The 22,271-nt window shown below is 40.5% G+C and overlaps 2 protein-coding genes across 4 annotated transcripts in view; one reads left to right on the top strand and one right to left on the bottom strand.

Annotated features, from left to right (window-relative positions):
• Window positions 1–18,876, top strand: part of LOC308137669 (adhesion G protein-coupled receptor D2) — an 89,956-nt gene extending 71,080 nt beyond the window's left edge. Inside the window, exon 24 of one of the 3 annotated variants that reach the window (XM_080506434.1) lies at window positions 14,973–18,876. In XM_080506434.1, coding sequence (XP_080362560.1) covers window positions 14,973–15,128 — 156 coding nt within the window. In that variant the 3' untranslated portion in view covers window positions 15,129–18,876. Of the gene's footprint in view, window positions 1–14,969 lie in introns of all 3 variants that reach the window. The other 2 variants (XM_080506433.1, XM_080506435.1) reach the window with 2 other exon arrangements.
• An 11-nt stretch (window positions 18,877–18,887) lies between these two features.
• nr5a2 (nuclear receptor subfamily 5, group A, member 2) overlaps window positions 18,888–22,271 on the bottom strand; it is a 68,399-nt gene continuing 65,015 nt past the window's right edge. Inside the window, exon 7 of the mRNA XM_080506437.1 lies at window positions 18,888–19,137. Within this exon, the coding sequence (XP_080362563.1) occupies window positions 18,890–19,137 (248 nt within the window). The 3' untranslated portion in view covers window positions 18,888–18,889. The remainder of the gene's footprint in view (window positions 19,138–22,271) is intronic.

Raw genomic sequence — 22,271 nt, 5'->3', positions numbered from 1 at the left:
TGTGTGTGTGTGTGTGTGTGTGTGTGTGTGTGTGTGTGTGTGTGTGTGTGTGTGTGTGTGTGTGTGTGTGTGTGTGTGTGTGTGTGTGTGTGTGTGTGTGTGTGTGTGTGAGCGGCTGGTTAGCTGGTCAAGGTTGACGTTGAGTCTCGTCAGGTCGGCTCAGCGGCTGCAACACGGGGGGAAAAAAAAAAAGAGTCCGAAGCTTTGTACCGGGTTGTTGGCAGTGGGGATTTTCTTTGACAGGTTGTGTTGTGCTAACACTATAAACACAACGTGCGATTACGTGTGGCAATTGTTTTCAGCTGTTTTGGATAAAAGTTGCTATTCATTTTGTTAAATTGCTGTCAGTGTTTTCGGGCCTCCGGGTAATGAAATGCAATGAAATTGCAATGGAATGTTGGGAAGTCAGACAAAGTTTTATGAATGGAGTCTGGTTTTACCTCCAGACGTTAGGAGCTTTAGTTCAGTTGAGCAGTGGAAGAACAGGCCGAATAATAATAGTAATAATAATAATGTGGCTGATTTTAAATTAAAGCATTTGTTTCAATTTACCAGGAATTTCATGAGCTCATTTATCCATTTATCACATTTGGTGATGAGTAGTTCAGACAACTTGTTTTAAAGCAATACCACCAATTACAGTTGACAACCTGAACTGGAAAAGAACACAAAGGCCAATAATGTCAATTTGTCCTCCAGTTGAGAAAGTGTTATTTTGTTTTTCCTTTTAATTGTGTTCGTAAAAAAAAGTTCACACGTGACTACATTTTGAATGAGTGCACACGCTCCTGCGATCAACTGTATTTCTGACTTTGCCCAGCAGAAATAACCCCAGGTGACCTTTTCAGCCTGCTGAGTGTTTTAGTGTTGGATCTGTTGGCTGCCTCTGAGTACCATTCACACGCGATTGAGAGTCCCAGGACAGGCCAGCTGGAACCTCCAGTCCACCAGCAGACAGACACACATGCACGCACGCACGCACACACACACACACGCACGCACGCACACACACACACACACACACACACACACACACACACACACACACACACACACACACACACACACACACACGCTCTAAAATCCTCTATGGAGCCACCACAGGTTAGTCAGTCTGTCAGCTATTCAGTGTGCATATATGTGTGTGTGTGTGTGTGTGTGTGCGTGCGTGCGAGTGTGCGTGCGTGCGTGTGTGTGTGTGTGTGCGTGCGTGCGTGCGTGCGTGTGTGCGTGCGTGCGTGTGTGTGTGGGGCTTCCTGTTTTGGTCTGTGTTTGACTCCTTCGTGACAGCGTGTCATTTCTGTCAGCTCCAGGATAAATCTACTCAAGGGTTAAACAAAAGGGTTCGGTTTGGATTTTTTAATGTATTTTTTTTTTACATTTATTTCGTTTTATCTCGTATTTTGTTGCTGATCTGATTCCTTTAACCACTTGCTTGTCGACACACACAAAACACACATTTTCCTCCTTTCATAATATTTCCAGCATCAGAGATCACCTTAACCCAGCATTTAAAAGCATTTGACCTCAAAAGCTTTTATTTAAAAGGCTGCAGTCCTTAGAAACCCATGAAAATGTATTGTGTACAGTCTAGCTGCTCTGTAAGGTTTTGTCACAGACTGTGTGTATATATATATATAAATTTTAACGTTTTGACTGTTCCGTCACACCAAACTGAAGTAATCTGTCCGAACAAACAATAAAAATGTACATGATGTCGCCAGTAAGACACTTTTGTTTTTCATCATATCAGAAGATGACACCGTGAACTTAATGTTTTCTGAGTAGCTGTGAAGGTGAATTGTTCATACATACACAATAATTGCATATTATATTGGTAAATATGGGTTTTCCTATTTGTCATGCAGGACAGACAGAACAAATTAACCCCCCAAAAAAACAAATGCAATTGCCAACAAGACTTCTGTGAAGACCACATATGAACGTTTATATGAGGACAAGATAAGTCCCAGTTAAAACAAATCAAATGAGCCCTGATATAAAACCACAACTAGAACAAAAAGAAAAAAAAAGTATGTCTCAATGCAGAGATTAAGGCTGGAAGTACAGTTAGAGGTCAGTATGGAAGTAATTGATTTCACACAAAATGTTACACACAGCGGCGTCATAAACAAACATAACATGGAAACAATGTGAGCCGATACATGCAATGGGATGTCACTCTCCGTATACATTCATACACATGCATAAATATTACGTATCTAAAAATCAAACACATATTGTGCTTGCATTTCATTGAATGCACTTAAGAAAAATAATAAAAGTGTTAGTTTGGAATATTTAGTTCTGGAACAGCCTGTGGGTGTTGTGTTCCACCTCCGGGAGGGAGATATTACACCTAACTTCTCCAATAATCTTTTTCACCTTGAGAGGTGTGCGTTTGTGCACGATTCCTCATTTTTAAAGTGTCTTTTCCCCAATGTTGGTTAATAGAAACTCTTTTTCATCAATACACCACCTTTCTGTTAAATTCACTATTAGTATTACTTCGAATATTTTATAGTTTTTTTTCAAAATGTATTAAAAGTCTATTCAATTAATTGGACACTGCATGTCTGTTGTTTACACACAACTCTCTCCCTCTCTTTCTCTGTCTCTCTCGCTCTCTCTTCGTGAGACGTGCCTTAGGGGGGCACTAGTCATGTTCCATTAATCCGAAGCAACCTGTGGTGATTGATCAATTAGCCCTTCTTAAAGCTTGGGCTCAGGCTGATCAATAGCACTGATCACCAGCCAAAGGTTTTTCATTAAGACCTGCTGCTCTGCATGAGTAGCCTCCATTAGCATAGAGCAAATGGACTGTGAGGAATTCAAATCAGCAGTGAGAAAGATGCTCGCACAGGCCACACACTTTTTCTCGGTGTTTAGTTTTTAAATCCGTGTGACGTTAAGGGAACTTTGTGCAATATACCAACATTTCTGTTGGTTTGAAATTAATTGTTTCTACAGTACATTAAAGAGAATCTATGCTCTCATTCAAGTATATTACAAAGAACTGTCGTGGTGAATTGGGTTGTAAAGTAATACAGGTTGCTGGTATTCAAACATTAACAAGACAAACTCGATTTAGAAAGCCCAATATGTGATTTTTTTTTCCAAAATATACCCACATGTATTGCCCCTACACTATGTCTGTAGTTCCACAGTGAGCATGTCTGGCTGTATTTCCATTTTAGACCAGGCATTGTCAGTCTATTTGTTACCTGAAAAACAGCGGATGTCGCTGTGCCACAGTGATATGTCGGATCCACGACCCCATCAAACCCACGGGATCATCCTTAGCCTAAAGTACAAAAACACTGGTCAGCTACCATTGACAAACTCACCTTTCTCACCCTTTCCTTACCCTCAGTGGGGCCAAGGGCCATTGTTTCAGCTAAACAATCCTCATTGAATTAAAGAAAAAGGAGGGAAAAAAAGCGGTCCACATGTTTTGTTCGGTGAGGCCGATGCGTACTGCTGTCATGGGTCCTATCGTTAATGTGCCATCACTGCACCTCACATCCTCAGCAGACACGGGCAGCACTGGGCTCACTTCCTCCATCTGTACTTGTGTGTGCCCGCCCACGTCCCTCGATGAGTGTGCGTGGGTGACGAACGCCACACAAGTGTGGAGGTGGATGCGGTGAGCGAGTCAGATAAAGAATGGTGGGTGGGTCGTTGTGGGTTTGCGTGTGTTACATGTGATCGTCGGCATTAAATCTCTCAGCAGAGAGCAGATGAGAGCCGTAACATGAGGTGCTTTGATCGGTGTCGGAAGTGTGGCGCAGATGAACGTTTCTCCACGTGATCAAGTCAGTGCTGATCACAGGTGGTGAAAAAGTTCAAGAGGTTTGACCCTTGTTGCATTTCAACAGTCTTGAATGGTTTGATCCTGCCATTACCAGGATTGTGCACGTCGATACTTTCTTAAAGCATTTTCAACTACAGTAAGTCGCGACACACCCGACCTGCTAGATTGAAGCCATAGACTCGCACTAAATGGAAAAAAACTCCTCTGATTTCATAATTTATTAAATGCCAGACAGCCATTTACACGTGCAGACATACATAGCACTCAGAACTCAGAAAAAAATGCTCACTTATGTTATTGGTTTGTGTTTCCATAATTGCTAGGTTTTGTGCCCAATGTTACCACTGAGCAGCAGAGTATCTTTATACCAGATTCAAGTTTGAATCACTCTTAAGAAACTAGTTCAACACAGTGGAGCGGTGTGAAGAACAAGTAGATATTGTGTTAACCCAACGTTTACTTTTGCTGGGCTTCATTTGTGTGGTTATTCGCACAATCCATGAAATGTACACAAAAATGCCTCTAAAAGGATGCTCGTAAGTGTGTTAACACTTGTGTGTGTTTGCATGCATGTGGCGGTGCTTGTATGTCTGTGTGTTTTAGCAGGAAGGAAGGGAGTTGGTCATAGAGATACTGGGGCAGACAGGAAGAGATCATCCTGGTGTTACCACAGCTGGGGTCAAGACCTCTGGTGTCCAGACCCATGCATAGTGCACAAACACAGGTTACTGCTCAAATGCTTGCAGTCACTAGTGAATACACAGTTTCTCCTCTCTGAGGATCTCACCTTTTACCTTCCTAATAGTTGTTTGTGCACACTAACACTGAAAGCGTTCACACCGATGTTGAGGGATGATGTTGAGGTATTATAGGGATGCCACGAGAGATGGGGGGGGGGGGGGGGGGGGGGGTCGTGGAGTGAATGAATGGATGGATGGACATACGGACGGACGGATGACATTGTGTCCGCCCCCGATAGAGTGAGGAAGTCCCTATCAGAACACAACAGGAAAGAGACTGAGCAAAAACAAGTGCGTGTCTTTTTGGACATTAAATCACTTCCTGTAGGGCTCTGCCCCCCCCCCCACGAGCTCCACCTCCCCCACAAAGTACAGGTCATCCAGTCTCTTGGCATACGAAGTGATTGATTAAATATAATTTCTATGTATAAAATAACATATAAATGTTTCTGTTTATTTAAGGTCTTGTATGAATAAAACCCCGAATCTCCGACAAACAGGTTTAAGGCACCGTCTTGAAACACCGACTCTAGATTTCACAAGTAGGCGTATGTTGCTGTATGTCCAGTGTATGTATGGTATTCTGTGCAGTATCCCAATCTGATTTATCACTGTGACTTGCAGATGTGATGAGTATCAGAGGAAGCAAGTGCCCTATAAATCCCTGTGCCCTGACAGATCACAGGCCCCGTGTCTGGATCTGGTGCCTTGATCTTCATCCAAGAATTAAAACAAAGAGACAAAGGTTTATCTGTGGATTGTGCAGGAAAGGCCCTTTTTAATGGTGACAGGAAAAGGCAACGGCCACTTGTCTCATACTAAACAGTAATACTGCCCTCACTCTGGCCGGCTTGTCGTTTCTTTCAGGTTGTGAGTGACACTGCCTGGCACTTTGCGGACATCTGATATGTAGAGCGAGTCTCGTACACATATTGGAAATGCATTCCTCACACACTCCTGTCCTCATCACAGGGCACTGCTGTAAAAAAAATATGACTTCCTTCCTGAAAGCATTTTCCTGTTTATGTCTGAATGCAGGTCGGGAGAGTGGTATCGTGGTCCCTACCTCATTCACCGCTTCACTCGCCAGAGTTCCGATGATGCAGGATGTTATGGGGCCCAGTGTCAATATATTAAACTAAATATCTGTGAGAGGGTGACGCTCTGGTCTGCATAGTGTTAAAGTGGGCCATAAAGTCATGACGCTACCTGGTTTGAACCTGCTGTGGGACTCCAAATGATTTCTGTAAGGGAATCATTTTGAGGAAAATCCTCTTTCTGTGTTGGCAATGTGAGGATCTGGCAACCTGACCGGGGTGTTTCCTGCACAGAATGCAGTTTTTTGCTGACATCGGCCCAACGGACCCTCGTCTGGATGGTGTGGGAGTAGAGGAGGAATGAATGGACAGCTGGGTGGCACCTCTCTTGACAAGGCATTAACTCAAGTTTTTGGTTTGTTGGAAAGAATGTGACTTCTTAAGCCTCATTTATAGTTTTAGTTGTGAAAAAAAAGAAGTCTTCTTTGCAGTCTCTTTCTCACTCACTGAAGGGACAACATGCGCTAAACAAACACGCTCGTGTGACATTTTTTGGGATTTCTGCTTTCCATAAGACACACACACACACACACACACACACACACACACACACACACACGCCCACGAACACTCACCCCTCAAAAATGTCTCAATTGCACACACATGGATCTTCCTGAGGAGCCCAGTTTGTTTCATTTTCTGCTGATTTGCCTAAAACAGGCAGCGGCCGCTGCTGTCAATGTTTAATTTAAGAGCTCATGTTCCCCCTCTGCACAGCACGCTGTGGTTGGGAGCCTGGATGGGTTTAACAAGGGGGGTCCAGTGGGTGGGTTGGGGGAAACGGGTGGATTGCTAGGGTGGGGAGCTGACGGAGACCCATAGGTCTCCGGGCGCAGTCATTAAGATGGCTCCTCGGTCTGGAGATGAGAAAGCACGCTCGGCATTCTGGACTCATTGAAGATGCTCCCCTGCCTAGTTGGAGCATCCATTATTAATGAGTTTGTACAAATTTCAACTGACGTTTTTAGCGGTCGTGAACGCCTGTTTCTTATTTGGTTACACTGTTCGTGTCTGCCCTCCCCGTGGAAGATCAAAGATACTGGACAAATAAACTTTAAGCTGTCACATTAACATGTGTTTCAGTTTGTAACATGTGATTTCACTGGCAATGTGAACTATATTGTTATTGTCCAACTAGTAGCATTAATATATTACTATCTAATATTGCTGTATATTGAACTTAATTAATATACCCTAACCCTAACTTAATTTGTTTCTGTTTTATATTTGAAAAAAAAAAAAATGCTCATTCCAACCTTCTTTTTTATCCACTTTTCATTCCTGCATTGTTCAGTTTGTTGATTAAAACAATCACTGCTGATCGACTGATTAAATGATCATTTAAATAATAATATGCCAAATAATATAAAAACACAAGAGTTTTGTTGTTAAAAGGACAAATTTCCAAACACACACACACACACATTTGTCCATAGCGGTCCAGCATGAGTTCATCTGGAAGTATTATCTGTCTGCTGTCTACTGCCTCACGCCGGCGCGGCAGTGGCAGAGCTGGTATTGATCCGACGGCTGCCCTGTGCTTTGGTGTTCACAGCCTCGGGCTCCACACAGCCTCACCTCATCTTATATCACTCACCTCATATTAGACTCGGAGCTTGATATACGCCGTTCGGCTCTGATACACTCCCAGAGAAAAGCCCTTGTCAAAAGCCAGTTCACATGATGTCCAGAAGAAAGTCATGCAACGGGCACTGAAGGTCTCAGCAACAATGTCATAGGTGGCTATACGAGTTTGTTATGGCTTGTTACATTTAGAAAATATGGTTTTCGTTGAGGAAACTCTGAATTGGATAGAGAATTCCGGGTCAACATTCCCTCTATTTTGAATACATTTCCCAACGCTTAATGGAGGACAGTGTTATCTTTTTTCCAACATTTGTCTCTTGGCTTTTATCCTCAGGTAACTATTTGTTTCTACCTTCACACACACACACACACACACACACACACACACACACACACACACACACACACACACACACACACACACACACACACACACACACACACACACACACACACACACACACACACACACACACACACACACACACACACACACACACACACACTCTCTCTCTCTCAGTCTTTGAGCATCTTCATTTCAGCAAAGGTTTTTAAATGCTTTGCACAAGGGCACCTTTGCAGTGATTTGTCTAACCCATCCAATTTTGTTTGTCTCTCCTCTTAACTTCCCCACTTATTTTATCGGCAGCAGTAAAATGGTGTTCATGCATGACAAATGCACTGTCTTGACACTCTTCCCCTGACTTTTGAGGGATCGTGTACTGTAGCTTGAAGTGATTTCAAAGATTTAAAGTGACTTTTTGACATAAGGAGGTGCATATTACTCAACAGTTGTGGAGACTGGAGCTCTTCCTGCCAGGCAGTGGCTTCCTGCCAGAAAAAAATTAGCAGCAGCAAAGACTGAAAGGCTAACAGTAACAATTTAGGCCACAACGAAACTCAAACTTAAAAAGTGTAAAGCATTCGCAAGCTCAGGAAAGTGTTTTTTTTTTTAGGATGTTATCATATTTAACCTAAGGGGCATCTCTGAATGCTATTTTTCTTTTTCATTTATCACTCTCTGCTGAAAAGGAATTTTCCAGCGGGCTGGTCTCAGCTAATTGCTGATCTTTGTCTGAAAAACTGGAAGAAGAAAAAAAAAAAAAAAAGAACATCTCGCTTGTTGGGGTAGTCTGCCTTCAAAAAAAAAGTTGTTTTCTTGGCAACTTATGAATGAATGACCTAAATGAAGCAATCAAGCAAAATGCTGTATCTCACCGCTGGAATCAGTCCTCCATTTTATTGCCATTGCTGAAAACATTCAGGCAATGCAACCTTTGGAGTGTTGTGGTGTGAATCATTGTGTGTAAGGTATTATAAGGTCACAGGCGCCTCACCATCCAGGACCAAGTCGAGGTCTGAGTTCAACCAGCAGCAGTCCAGCCCACATAAAGCCTCCAGGTTCTCTGATGCAGCTTCTTCTCTGTTACAGTTGACACCTGACCTTTGAAACATCCACCTTTTAACAAATTGTAAGTGTTTTTATTCCTCTTTGGCCCAAAGACTCTCTCTTTTTTAATGTATTTGTATTGTTCTATTCAGGTGAAGTTAATATATAGGAGGTGCATTACAATGCTGCCTCTGGCAAAGCACTGAACCTCTTCAGAGTCCTCAGTGGCTTCGCGAAACTGTTGCCGTCTCAAGAGAGAGCTGGCAGACTAAATAATCAGTTTCCCCGTCACAGTGACAGTCTGAGAGCAGCTGTTTGCATCTGAAGGCCTGCCAGCGATCGTCTGCTCTGCTCCGACACGGAGAAGGAAAGACAAGATGCATGGAGGGGAGGCAAAGACGAAAGGAACGTTTCTCTCTGCTTTATTCAGGCCTCTTAAGGGTTTTGTTATTGATCTCACCAGCAGACGTGCAGATGTGTAGAGACACGTGCAGAAATACTTACTGCATCCATCTGTGCATGTTTGTGGTGGTACGTAGTGACGTGCACACGCGCGCACACGCACACACACACACACACACACACACACACACACTAAACAGAAGCAGAACCTTTGGTTTTTGTGGTGCTCAGTGCAGAACACTCAACAATTTTAGATTAAGGCAAAGCAAATGTTTCACTTTGCTTGTTTGTAAAATATAACAAATGACGGCAGTGCCACCTATATTATGTGACATCAGCCTGTAAGAATGCATCGTATATTCTTGTCCGATGAATTCAGAAAGTGTAATACATAAACTGGGCTTTTTAGTTTTGGTCACGCCGTGAATTGTGTCCTAAATGGTGCGAAAGAGTGCAACAAGAGTAAAAGAGTGGAAAAAGGAGTCTTGGGGAAATTGGGACTGATATCCAAACTCCCGACAGTTTAATAAACTTAAATAACCTTCTTCAGCCTGAACATGAAAATTTCAGCATAAAATGTCAGAGCGATTCCCTGCTGGCCCGAGGGCTTTGTGTCCCCCCACAATGTATGGATTAATAATAAAGTAGGGATTTTTCTTTAAGATAAGTAAATGAAATGAAAGAGGAAATTATTAAATACCCATATTTGATTATTAACTTATGTATTTACTTTCTGAGATCAGAGAAAACATGGTTAAATTGTTCTGCTTAACATTGAGAGGTGCTGCACTTTTGTTTTTGCCGCTTTACTGATACGTTTAACTTCAAACTAAACACGGAATTTACAAAAACAAGCACCCAAAGCTTCTCGGAGGTCATATAGAGGGTTGTTTGTCTGAATTGCGTAGTTGCATACAATTGCAGTGTCGCCTTTAAAAAAAGAAGAGTCTGGTTTCTGCAAAGGTTTCTCCCTGTTGGGGGGAGTTTTTCCTTTCCACAGTCGCAAACACACCTGCTTGCTCATGTGGATATGTTGGGCTTTTCTATTTTCTCTATAAAAGCACATTGGAATGACTGTAATGTATTTAAAAATGTCTTTCTTTTAATTAAAAAAAAAAAAAAAAAAAGAGAGAGAGAATCTGTAGTGTAGCAGCTGAAAAAGAAAAAAGAAAAAAAAACATGAACACCTCTAATTAAAAAGAGATTGGAACCATGTGTACAACATATACATCAAATTGCATTGAACTGTGCTGAATTAAAGCTTGGAGTGTGAAAAAAAAAGAAGAAAAGAAAATAGAAATTCAATAAGAAATATATCTAATTTATGGAATTTATATGCTGGAAATGGTTAATTGTAGTCATATTGTCATCAGGTGGTATTTTTTAAAATGGAAATATAGGATGTTTAGGCACACAGGTTAAATTTCCAAGTATTTTGTTTTTTGCCCCTTAATGAGTTAAAACGACCTCATTGTGACAATTTACTGCTTGAATATTTCCCAGACTGGTCCAGTAGTCTGTTAATAGGAGGTAATAAAATACATCCAGGACGAACACAAGATTAATAATGTTAATTACTGTGACAAATACTAGTTCAACAGTAGGAGAGTAATTTTATGGGACACCAAAAATATCAAAAAATGTTCAACCGTAACAAAATTCTTCATTCGTTTTTCCAATTTCTAATTATTATTGTCTCAGCTTTCAAGAAATACCTGAGGTCACACTGACAAAAAGGCTTCTTTATCTAGCCTGGAGGAAACCAATCTTTTTTTTTTTTTTCACCCAGGATTTTGTATGTGATGAACAGTGGTAGATTTTCCAGTCGTCATGTTATTATAGTCGCTACATATCTCTATTTGTTGCTCCCACAGAGCACTCTTTTTGATAATGTTGAAGCAAAGGTCAAGTTTTCACATGCAGTCATTGACAAGCTTTCACCTTCGCCACTTGGCAAAGGTCTGGCAAGATTAATTCTTTGTGTCTTGCCAGGTTCATCTTTCTTACAATGGAGCCAAGCGAACATGGGAAAAGAAAAAAAACAAAAAAAAAAAAAAAAAACTGTGTGTGCCTGGAAATGTGTGTGTTTTTAAAAGACATTGGTGCAACCGTTTTAACAGGGTGACTCTGTTTGAATTAGATGTTCTAACCCCCCGCTTGCTAAATGGATTTCTAAAGTGGCTGTAGTTGGAGGCTTTCAATCGGATGCAACCTTGAGTCCTTTTTTATGTGAGCTCTGTAGGATTTAAGTGCCGGTATAACATGAGCACGACTGAATGCATGCTCCTCATTTTTTGAAATTGAAAAATCTCCAAAGGCTCTCCCCATTGTGCAGGCAATTAATGGAATGCTGGCAGCGAGGTTCAGGTGCTTAAAAGTTGTATTTTTTTTCTCTCTTTCTCTCTCCCTCTCTCTCGATCTCTTTTTAATGACTAATAAAGGATAATCATCGTGGAAGAAACATCATAATGCTGTAGGCTTCCTCTTTATGCACAATGATGTATAATGCATGCTTTGAAATGAAACGGCAGCGGCCTTCGAACTATTCCGTCTCCAAACCTTAGTGTATTTGTTTTGCATGCCACAGTGAAGCTTTAGCATAATAATTGTGAGTGTTCCCATTAACAATGCCCGCCTATTAATTTGATCTTTACATTTTTAAAGTTTGTCCATCAGGCCGCCAAATAATGGCTCCCCCAGTCGCTCTTTGGTGTAAGCGATTAAATCGTAGGCTAATTGCCTCTCTGAAGTTCCACAGTTTGTTTAGCCTCCTTTTTCTTTTGTAACATTTAGTTTTTCCGTCTCATCATTTCAGAGAGTATTTAAACTGTTAAGCTGAAAAGACTTTTTCTGATATTTAGGTAAACATTTAAGCAAAATGCCAGCAGACGTTAATTTCAGTGTTCAGTGTTTGTCAAACTAAAACCAAACTCTTTTTTTCATATTAATTTACATTTTCATTCACTTAAGGCCTCATTTAATGTTTGTTTTTGCTGTTTTATCAATTTTGAATCCACATATTTGTGGATAAAAATCCCTCGAGCCAAATGGATCATTGCCTACATCTAAATGGAATTGACATTGTTCCTCTGTGGAGTCGTCGTAACGTGGCATTGCTTCAGAGCAACAAGTCGGAGGTTTGACACGGGAGCGAGGCCTTTCGGTTCAGTCTGCACGTTTTCCCTGCAGCTCGGGGACTTTCTCTCTATGGATGTTACAGACTCTTGATTTCCCTCGTGGGGATTCTCCGAGTTAGTCCAGTGATGGATCGGCGACCTAGAGGATAGACAAGACAAATGAACAAATGAAAATATGGACGACTGCATAACTTTGTATAAACATTGCCAGTTGTAGAAATATAAACGTTGTACCTTCCCCCGTGTCTGACGTTACTTCCAAACGTGGTGATATGAAGGCACTGTTGTTGGAGTTCACAATCTTTATCAGTTTTCCCTGTATATTAGAATTTAAAATATTCAATTATAATAAATGAATTAGCCAAAATATCTTTTTTCTATTAGCATCTTAATGCTAAAAAAAAATACAAAAGCACACATACATTCAGCTGGAGTCCTATGATTTCCGCGATGTGGAAAAAGTTCCTGAAGTCAAAGAATTTAGGTGCAGTAACTTATGAATGTAGAATAATGCAGTATATACAGAATTGTTTTGACCTTTTCCACCTGTGAAGTTTTTTTTTTTTTTTTTTTTCACATTTTCAGATTTTTGTCCACAATTTGAACCAAGAATATAAAATATCTTTCAAACATATAACCAGGGACATTTTGCCAGGTGGTTGTGTTGGGGGCGGGGGGGGAGCATGTAAAAAAAATTAATGACTTCATCAAAAAAGTGAAAAAAAGAAAAAACATGCTGATGAAAGTGTCTGATGTTTAAATGCAGAACTCCAGGTGACTGATATAAATGTGTGTTTCCATACTTTGCATTAAAAAAATTAAGAAACTAAATCAAAAAGAAGAAATAAATCAAAATGAATCAGCATAACTCGATTTTGACTTGGAAAAACCAAAAAAAATAAACAAAAACAAATTTAACATAAAAGCATTTTTGAGCAGATTTCATTGGGCTATATAATAGTAACTAGCACAGCTTTACATTTTGCACGTAAGAAATAAAACTCATCAACACATTTTGACGTGGCATGAAGTTCCTGATTGTTGTGGTTAGATATTGTCTTTGCTCTGACAGGGTTTGCCACCGTGTGGCGTTTGTTTTATTTGGAGTGGTTGTGCTTATCGCAGGCCTGCAGAGCCCGAGGGCCTGCTCCAGACTCAACTGAATATAAAAACTTACATATTCCACCATTCAGTTGCACAATTTTTTTTTTTTTTCTTTTTCTTTGCGATCTTGGAACACTTCCAAAACCTTTTGTTTTTTTTTTTTTTCTTCTGCCCTCAGTCTTTTTCCCTTTGAATGTGCTTGACAATACAGGGAAACATACAAGCGCATCTCGGTAAACACGAGTGATGTGGTTCCAGAGTTTAAAAGCTTCACATAACACTGGCAGACACAACTTGGGGCTGTTTGTGTGACGGAAAGGAAAACTTGTTTAGAAAACTGACAGCATTGTGAGCTTGTGTGTGTGCGTGCGTGTTTCGGTTAGTGTGTGAGTGTGTGTGTGTGTGTGTGTGTGTGTGTGTGAGAGAGAGAGAGAGGGAAAAAAAAAAATCTTTGAGTATGTGTGTGTTTATGTTGCTTTTGGCAAGTTATTCATTTGTGCTTTTTTTCCCTCCCTTGCTCTCTGTGTGGTTATCTTTTGAGTTGGCTGGTTTGGAGCTGATGTCCACCTTCGGGGATGCGCATAGCATGCATTTCTGAGTATTTTCACCTGAGGCTGCACTTGTTAGAGTCTGTGGATAAATGTATATACATTATTTATACAAATTCAGGGCGAGTGAAAGCAGGTTTAACACATTTACAGACAGGAGGCCAGGCACTGCAAGCCAAGCTCCAAGTGAGGATTTCGACGCTGTGCGCCGGGGATCGAGCTGGCCGCTTGCCCGTCTGTGACCAGCATCCTTAATGCTGCACGTGAACACCGCCAACATTATCCTCACCTCCACAGGAAATAAATGATCCCTTGTATGAGTTTGCCTCATCAAAACACATTTTAAACAAACACGCTGCAAGAAGTTGTTATTGACTTCGCGAGTGATGTTTTGACTGAAACATTGGCTCGCTGCGCCGTATTTAGCGACTTGATTGCTTTAGTGCATGAAAAGAATATGAAAAGAGACGAGTGAGTTCGACGCCCCCCCCCCGAAGTTGCCGAGCATTGCGGGGATGAGCAGACATTATGCGCACAGGAACGTTCCCTCCTTAGGATTTATGTCATCCTATAATAATCATAGGACAGTGTTGCAAACGTTTGCTTCTTTACTTGCTGAATGCAACAAGAAGATCAAACAAATTGTCTTATTTGTGGTCGATTCTGTTGTTCAGTGTTTTTTTTTTTTTTGTGAGTGAAACCGTCAGAAATAGTTAGTCAAATACCTTTATAGATTACATATATTTTTTTATATATAAAATTGATTTTAAAAACTAATTTTTTAATAGAATTTATTCAACACAGCAAATATTTTTGAACTGATTTATAAATATATATGAATATAAAACATGATTTACAACTGATTATACAGTAAAATATTTTTCACTAAAATACAGGTACGACATGCCAAATATGCACTAAGTCGTGTTATAATTATCGATAGCTAATAGACATTGTATTTTAATACAATCAGTCAAAAAACGGTTTTCATATCAAATGTCTGTGACAAAAAGCAGCAGTTTAATATGTGATGACCTTTGGGTTGTCTTCTCACAGCGGAGATAACTGCTGTTTTGTTTTGTTTTGGGTTTTTTTTCCAAAGTCATAGGGAACCCTGCGTCTTACATATCTCCCTTTTCCTTTCCCCCAGCAGCCTCCTCCTCCTCCTCCTCCTCCTCCTCCTCCTCCAGTCGACGCCTCGCCGCCTGGCTGTCGTCTTCACGTACCCTTGGAGCTGGAGTTCACTGCCTCCTGCTTCCCTCGCAGCCCCGAACCTCAACAAAGTCCCGGCCTCGTCTGTGTCGACTGAGCCCGATTGCATGATATATAGATAAATATGTCAAGAATTTGTGAAATGTCTTTTTAAGATATTAATGTGACGCCTCAAATCTAAACTTCTAAGTATTTTACTTAAAGTAACGATGATTTTATTTGTGATGGTACCGTTACTTCAACAAGTGTTCGAGTATTCTGATAATAGCAGTCTCATACTGTACTTTTTTATTGTTTTTTTTTTCATTGTGTAACTGTGATATCCTAGGTTTGATGCCCCCGGGGTTACGGATCCCATCTGATTCCTCCGCTCTCCCTTTTCTGCCACTGCATTGTAAACAGTAGAATATAGGTCAAGAAGACACAAAAACATCAGCTCCAAGCGGAACAGTGGCATTGTACATAACTTCTTATGATCATTGTTTGCTATCTTTTTTTTGTCTTTTATATACTGAAATCTGATTGTTTGAAAATTGCATTTTGCATGTATCTCCACTTCTAGTGCTACAGGTTGTATTATTGTCATCATGTTGCTTCGGTATCATTTTCATGTTTTCAACACAAAAGGGGGAAAAAAAATGTAAGCGTACAGCATTAGTGTGCCGAGGAAGCGAGAATCTGGTGTTATAAGCATAATAATTATTTATTGAAATATGAGGAAAAATTCAATTAGCTTCAAAGAGAGAGAGAGAGAGAGAGAGAGCGAGAGGATAGAGAGAGATTCCCAAGGACCAGGTAATGATAGGAGCATTCAGCAGGAGGAATAAAAGTCATAGACAAATGGGAAGGAAATGGCATTTTGATGGTCGGTGTATCCATGTGTTGCCAGTGTACATGAGCTTATTATTCACAAAGGGCATTGTTTAAGTCCTTGACAAAGCACGTATCCTGCATACAAGTCTAGAAGTCTGACGGTGCCTGTGTAACCTAACATTTTCTTATAAAGCAAACAGCTGGATTTCACAACTCTTCTTTTTTTTTTTTTATTCTGACGTCCGTGTCGCCTAAGAAGCCTTCTGCCACGAATTTCTGAAACGTGTCTTTTGAAACGTCGTTCCAGGCAGCACTGTGTTTTGCAGACATGCATTAAAGAGTGGGATTTCTCTGCAAAAAAATAAAAGCCACTTTAAGTGACAATATTGCTTTGCATGTTGTGTGGATCCGGCCTGGTTGTTTCAGGTTTATCCAAGGCAGCTGCAAAAAACCTTGTTTGTGATCACTCAGATTGTCTGATCAGGATACACAATTAATGAGTGTAACAGTTGTTGGAGCTCATTATCAGCACAGCTCATTTACAAAGGAGTACGGTTACTTTTTTTTTTTTTTTTTTGTACATTAAACATGCCATTATAAGATTATTGATTATCCCAGGACTTATTTAACAAAATGTAGACAAAATAACCACCACAGGGTTGTAGTGAGGAAATGTTAAGTGCCGGGACATTTTGATAAAAACAGTAACAACTACTGTACACGTGGAGAAACTTTGCAATGAGGATCGTTTAGGCTGCCATATGGAAAGCTAAGGGAAAAAAAACCCCCCAAAAACAAGTTCTGTTAATTTTGGACACAATACTAGAAATCACAACTGACAAGAGAAAGATGCAGTCTTTGGTATAAGAGCAAACCAGACGAAACAAAGATGTGGGTTGTAATTCAGGAAGAAAAATGGATGTAGCACAAACATCTTTCACACCTACTTACTTAAATACAATACTTTTTTTTTTTTTTCAATATACAGACTTGCATGAACAGTTCAAAGACTAAGAAAATTGCAGCGATTTACCTTTTTTTTTTTTTTTTTAATCTTATTTTTCTTTTTTAATAAGTCCATTGTTTTTGCTCTAGATCTGCATCTTAGAACTACTAATGGAAACAAAACAAGAACATGCTACAGTAAACAAATTTATTCTGGCGTGGACACCTCACGTCATGTAACACAAAGATGGAAACTTAGTGACGCAATAAATTATCTTCATTGTTAAGCGTGACCAGTGACATACTGTACATCCATAAGATCAAAGCACTGTAAATAATAAGAATAAAAAAAAACTTTTACAAATAAAGTGTTGAAAATGAAATGGAAATCTTTTACAGCAATGCTCAAAAATGTGATGTTTGAATGCCAGCAGACACAGAAAATTATAGTTTAAGTTTGATTCCTCTTTGATTTTAGTGTCTCACGACATAATTTAAGTACTGCTCAAAACAAAATAATAATAATAATAATAAAAAAACACTGTACACACACCAAAAAAAGCCAACCAGAGGGATCTTTTTCTTAACTTTGCTGATTTCATCTGTTGAAATTATTCTTTTTTTTCCTTTTTTTTCTTTTTTTTTTTATAGGAAATAATTGCTTTGCAATTTATGCTTCATCACAGTTCTCTCCCATTTGACCACATGAATGTAAACACCTGTTGAATGCTTCTTCTTTTTTTGTTTTTGTTTTAATTTTTTACAACATTAATACTTTATATATATATTTGTACATATTTTCATTCACATCTGCACGGTTAGCTAGCATGGTAATGAAATAAGGCAAGACTCACATAAATGTGACATCACAATGTTTTTTTTTTTTTTTTGTCTTATAATACTGATTATTAGGTATTTGTAATTTTCCTTCTTCTCTACTGCTGCAGGCTTTGGTCTTCGGACAAAGGCAGGAATAATCCTTCTCAGTCTCCAGAATCACACGTTGTTTTGTTCCAGTTTGAATTAAATGATAAAAAAGGAGATGTGGGTGGGGGTTTTTTTGCAGGAAAAAGGGGCTATAAATACAATTATTTAAGCTGACATTATTAACTGGTCTTTCTGAGGTACATAGTTTAAGATGATTTGGGGAGGTGGAATAAGAAAGGGGAACCACAAGGTGAGCACGAGGAGCAAATGACTTCCATTACAAGAGGAAAAGTATTCTTATTAGCCTATTTTGTTCATTATTCAATGTAAATTTTCTTTTTTTTCTCTCCAGACCATATATATATTTTTTTTAACCTTCTGTTTTCCCTTCTTATTTAGGTCCAGCTGCCATGTAGGGCACGTCTGAGTTCAAAAACCAGACCAGACACCGCTATTAGGAAAGAGTCTTGCCTGATTGACTGCTTGTCTGTTTGCCTTTACAGTACCAACAACAGCTAAAAGTCCGTTTTAGTTCAAGAGCACACAGGAGGATGATCCACAGAATAGGCCACCGGTCGTGTCACAGAGCTGTCTGGAAGACAGGCAGTGTGAAGTCAACTTCCATTTCCCAGCACAACAAGCCTCTGGTGGTAACACCAGTGCTGGAACACTTCAGGGTTGTGATTTCTTTCAGGTCTCAGCCACACAGTCTGACAGTCTTGCTTGCGCCGACGACTGAATCACATAGTGTCAAAATTCAGGCTTCTCTTCAGGTGGGTTTTCTTTTTTTGGGGTTTTTTCCTTCCAACACTGTCTTTTTCTGTGCAGCTAAGGAAAAGTGACCCTTCTTTCAGACTTTCACTGTTGTTTTCGTTCTTTGTTTTTTTTTTTTGTTTGTTTGGTTTGTTTTTTTTTACAATAAAACCATCTGTGTATTGTTTTCCTGTGCACACTGTTTAAAAGTCTCAGCACATGTATTTGTCCAGATCTGCACTTCATGTTGTAACTTGAGCGTCCCAAATGAGCTCAATATAAACAAGAGTTTCGAAATGTCCTCTTCTCCTCTCCGTCCTTCCAGACCGGCACGCAAAGTCAACGACCGAAGCTGGAAGCTCCGTCTGGTGGCGGCCATTGTTTGGAGTTTCTGGAGCTGCAGGCGGGCCGCGGCCCTCCTCAAGCCCTCTTGGCGTGCAGCATTTCGATGAGCAGGTTGTTGCAGGGCACGTCGCCGTTCAGGTGTTTGTAGTAAAGATATTCTTCGGCCTGCAGACTGATGGCCCGGATCTCGGGTAGTCGCAGGAGAAGCTGTCCAAACTTGTCCGTTTGCTGCGGGTAGTTGCACATTACGTAGTCCAGCAGCGCGGCGTTGACTTGCTCCTGGACGCTCTCAACCAGGTGAAAGTTCTCCAGGTTCTTGACATCTGCAATAGGAGGCAAGAGAATGGTTAGCCGGCTTACGATATTTGAGAGAGTGCAGATGTGTTTGTATTTTTTTTTAGTTGGTGGTGGTCTTGGGGGAGTGAAATATTTGTTTATAGGCCTGAAACAGAGACACTTTGTTTACAATCACAAGACTATTCGGTCTTGATGATTCTAAAACTTGCTTTTCAATACATTCTATTCATTTATAAAAGTTACGAAATACATATTTTAATTATTAGTAGCCACCTCCCACGCCCTGTTTATCATTTTAAGGTCTACACAGTCTGGACACTAATCAGAAGCAGTATTTAACCTAAATAATGTACAAAGGCACCGCGCCTCGTATTCTGACAGATAAAAGGTTAGATTAATTAGGATTTTCATTTATCAGAGGACAGTGTTACGAGTCAAGATTCTCTGGTTGTGGCTCATTTTCACTTGGCTAAAACTGCATGATGAAATATTCCTCCCTGCTTTTTTTTCTTCGTCTTCTTCTGAATCATCTCCTGGGACTACACTGTACAGGGAATCAGGTAAAGGCAAAAAAAAAAAAAAAAAAAGGCTCTTCTCCTGAGAGATTAATTCCCTTGGAGTCAATAAATTATGCAGGGCAGAGTTGTAGTCATATTAGTGCCTGGCTGCTCGTTCTCATTGGATGCCTTCACTCACATTTTTATACTTTCTTTTTAAAATCACAACAAAACAGAATGTGTTTTTGTTATCAATTAAAAACTGGAGAAAAACTTTTTGGTTTGAATCTATTGAGGAAAAAAAAGAGAGAAGAAAATCAGCTCTAACTTTAAATACCCAGTGCAATTCACATACAGAAATTTATCTCAGCGGATAGTCTTTTTTTCCACTAATAATTCTTTGTGAAAAATGTATTTTGCATCTTTTCAAAATCCGATCTTTCTGCACAGCTATAAGCACTTTTCCTTGACAATAATAAGCTCACTGGGGGTTTAGGCAGATTATTGCAAGACAAGAGAAAAATTTGCTAAATGGATAATGGTGGAGCAGAGCGCCGTGTGTACTTGTCATGATTATGAAGCACAGGGCTGCAGAATATTTAATTAGGTAGCAGCTCTGTGTGTGCGCCTGTGTGATCTTTTATTAATCTGTTTGACCCCAGGTCGAGTGTGTTCACAGTGGGCTAATGTGGAATGACAGAGTCCCTGTGTACAGTTGACACCTCTGCATACACACAGTGTATCCTGCATTTTCACAGAAAAATCTCAGCTTCCCTCTTTCTCACACAAACACACAATAATCGATGAAAAGAAAACATATTATTTCTTTCTATTAGACATAGCACAGACAGACACACACACACACACACACACACACACAGCCCTTGCACCCACCCAGAGCATTAAGAGGAAGGAGGGGGAGATAAATCAGCGGCTAATGAGGTCTAGAGAATGAGAAGCAGGTCCTTCAAGGCACTTCCATCTATGATGCACTCTACCATGCTATTGCAATCTGTATGCGTGTGTGTGTGTGTGTGTTTGTGCGCGCGTGTGTGTGCGTCTGCATGTGCACGTGTGAGCTGGCGTGTACCATGTGCATGCTCACCCTGACCTCTGGGTGACACGGCGGGGGGCTAAATAAGGCCAAGGGGAGGGCAGGAAAAAGGGGGGAGGGGTGTGGCCTGTGACAAAGAAGCCTCCAAACAAACATGACATGTGCTTTTTCCTGCTGCCACTCAGCTGCCTGACCCCCTCTCAGACTCCTGAACCAGCTTCCACACCCCCAACACCACCACGTTAGCGTTAATATAGGCTTACATAAGATAACCAGATAGGGCAGCAGTCTGCTTTAAGCAATGGCACATAGACGTCCCACGCAGGTCAACCAAAGAGAAGAAAAATAGCACTTGTTTTCATCTGCACATGTAGAGCTTTGAATGTGCTGTAAAAGTTTCTCGGAAAGTTGTGAAATTCTGAAAATGAGTTTGTGCTCATCAATCCACATATAAGGTGATTTGTCTTTCTTGAATATTATATGTGCTTGTAATGCATTTTAGCACCTAATGCTGTGGCTTAACTGTTTCCTGTCACTGTGTGGAAAATGATGCTTCTATCAACTCATAACTGCGGACCTCTGGTATTCTTGATATGATATCGAGAAGAGGAGAGCTTTTCATCTACGTTCATTCCAGTGGCACCCAGAAGGTTGACAGTAAGGCTTTCTAATCATGAACAAGAGTCACTAACATGTCACATATTCATACCATTAACTTCTTTGTACTCTCAAATATAACATTACGTAATTGTCACAACTCAAAACTTGAAGTTACCTTTGAAACAGACACATAGAATCACTGATTCATTGCATTTTTTTATATATATATATAAATTTCACAAGTACAAAATCAAAATGTATCCTCATGGCTTCAAAATAATGTGTTTAGATGTCTTTTAAATATATAGTTCATGCCATGTAGAATATTTCCTCCATATGTTCATGTTTACTTGGGGGGGGCAGTGCAAAAAATGAACTGTTCAAATGAATCCAGCAAACATCTTTAGCCTGGCTGAGGAGCTCCAGGAGGTAATGTTCACCTTTCTTTGTTCTAAGCAATAGCTGTGAGGAACAATGGACCAAAAGCAAGACACAGTGAACTGAATGACACCATTTCTATAGGGAGATCATGGAGTCATGGCCAATATGAAGGGCTTGGCTTGTTCTCCCAAGTCATGAAGGACAGTCAGCATTGCACAACGTCTCTTCTCTGGAGGGCAGAAGGTAGCAGTATCTTCAGCCATACGTTCAGTATTACTTCTCACTATGCCTCAAGAGGGTTTTGAAGGCAATGCTGGGTTCATCTGCTTGTCCCGGAGGACCCATCTCCACCAGCTCATCCTCCAACTTTCAAGGAGCTCCATCCAGAAGGATCTGCCTCCAATCGGCACTTGTGCCCATCTCTGAGGGGTACCACAAGACTCACTTTGTCTGTTAGTGGACCCGACGATGAGGCAGTCCCAGAGGATCCACCTTCACATGCTTTCGTGCTCATCCTTGGAGCCACACCTCCTGCCAGGCCCCGGGAGGGGGATTCTTCCTTCCACTTTGCTAGCATCATGCTTGACCGTGTCAGCCTCCTGCATGGTCTCTGTAGGGTCCATGTATC

This window comes from Blennius ocellaris, assembly GCF_963422515.1.
Source record: "Blennius ocellaris genome assembly, chromosome: 12".
Classification (NCBI taxonomy): Eukaryota; Metazoa; Chordata; class Actinopteri; order Blenniiformes; family Blenniidae; genus Blennius; species Blennius ocellaris.
This window is presented reverse-complemented; position numbering and strand designations above follow the sequence as displayed.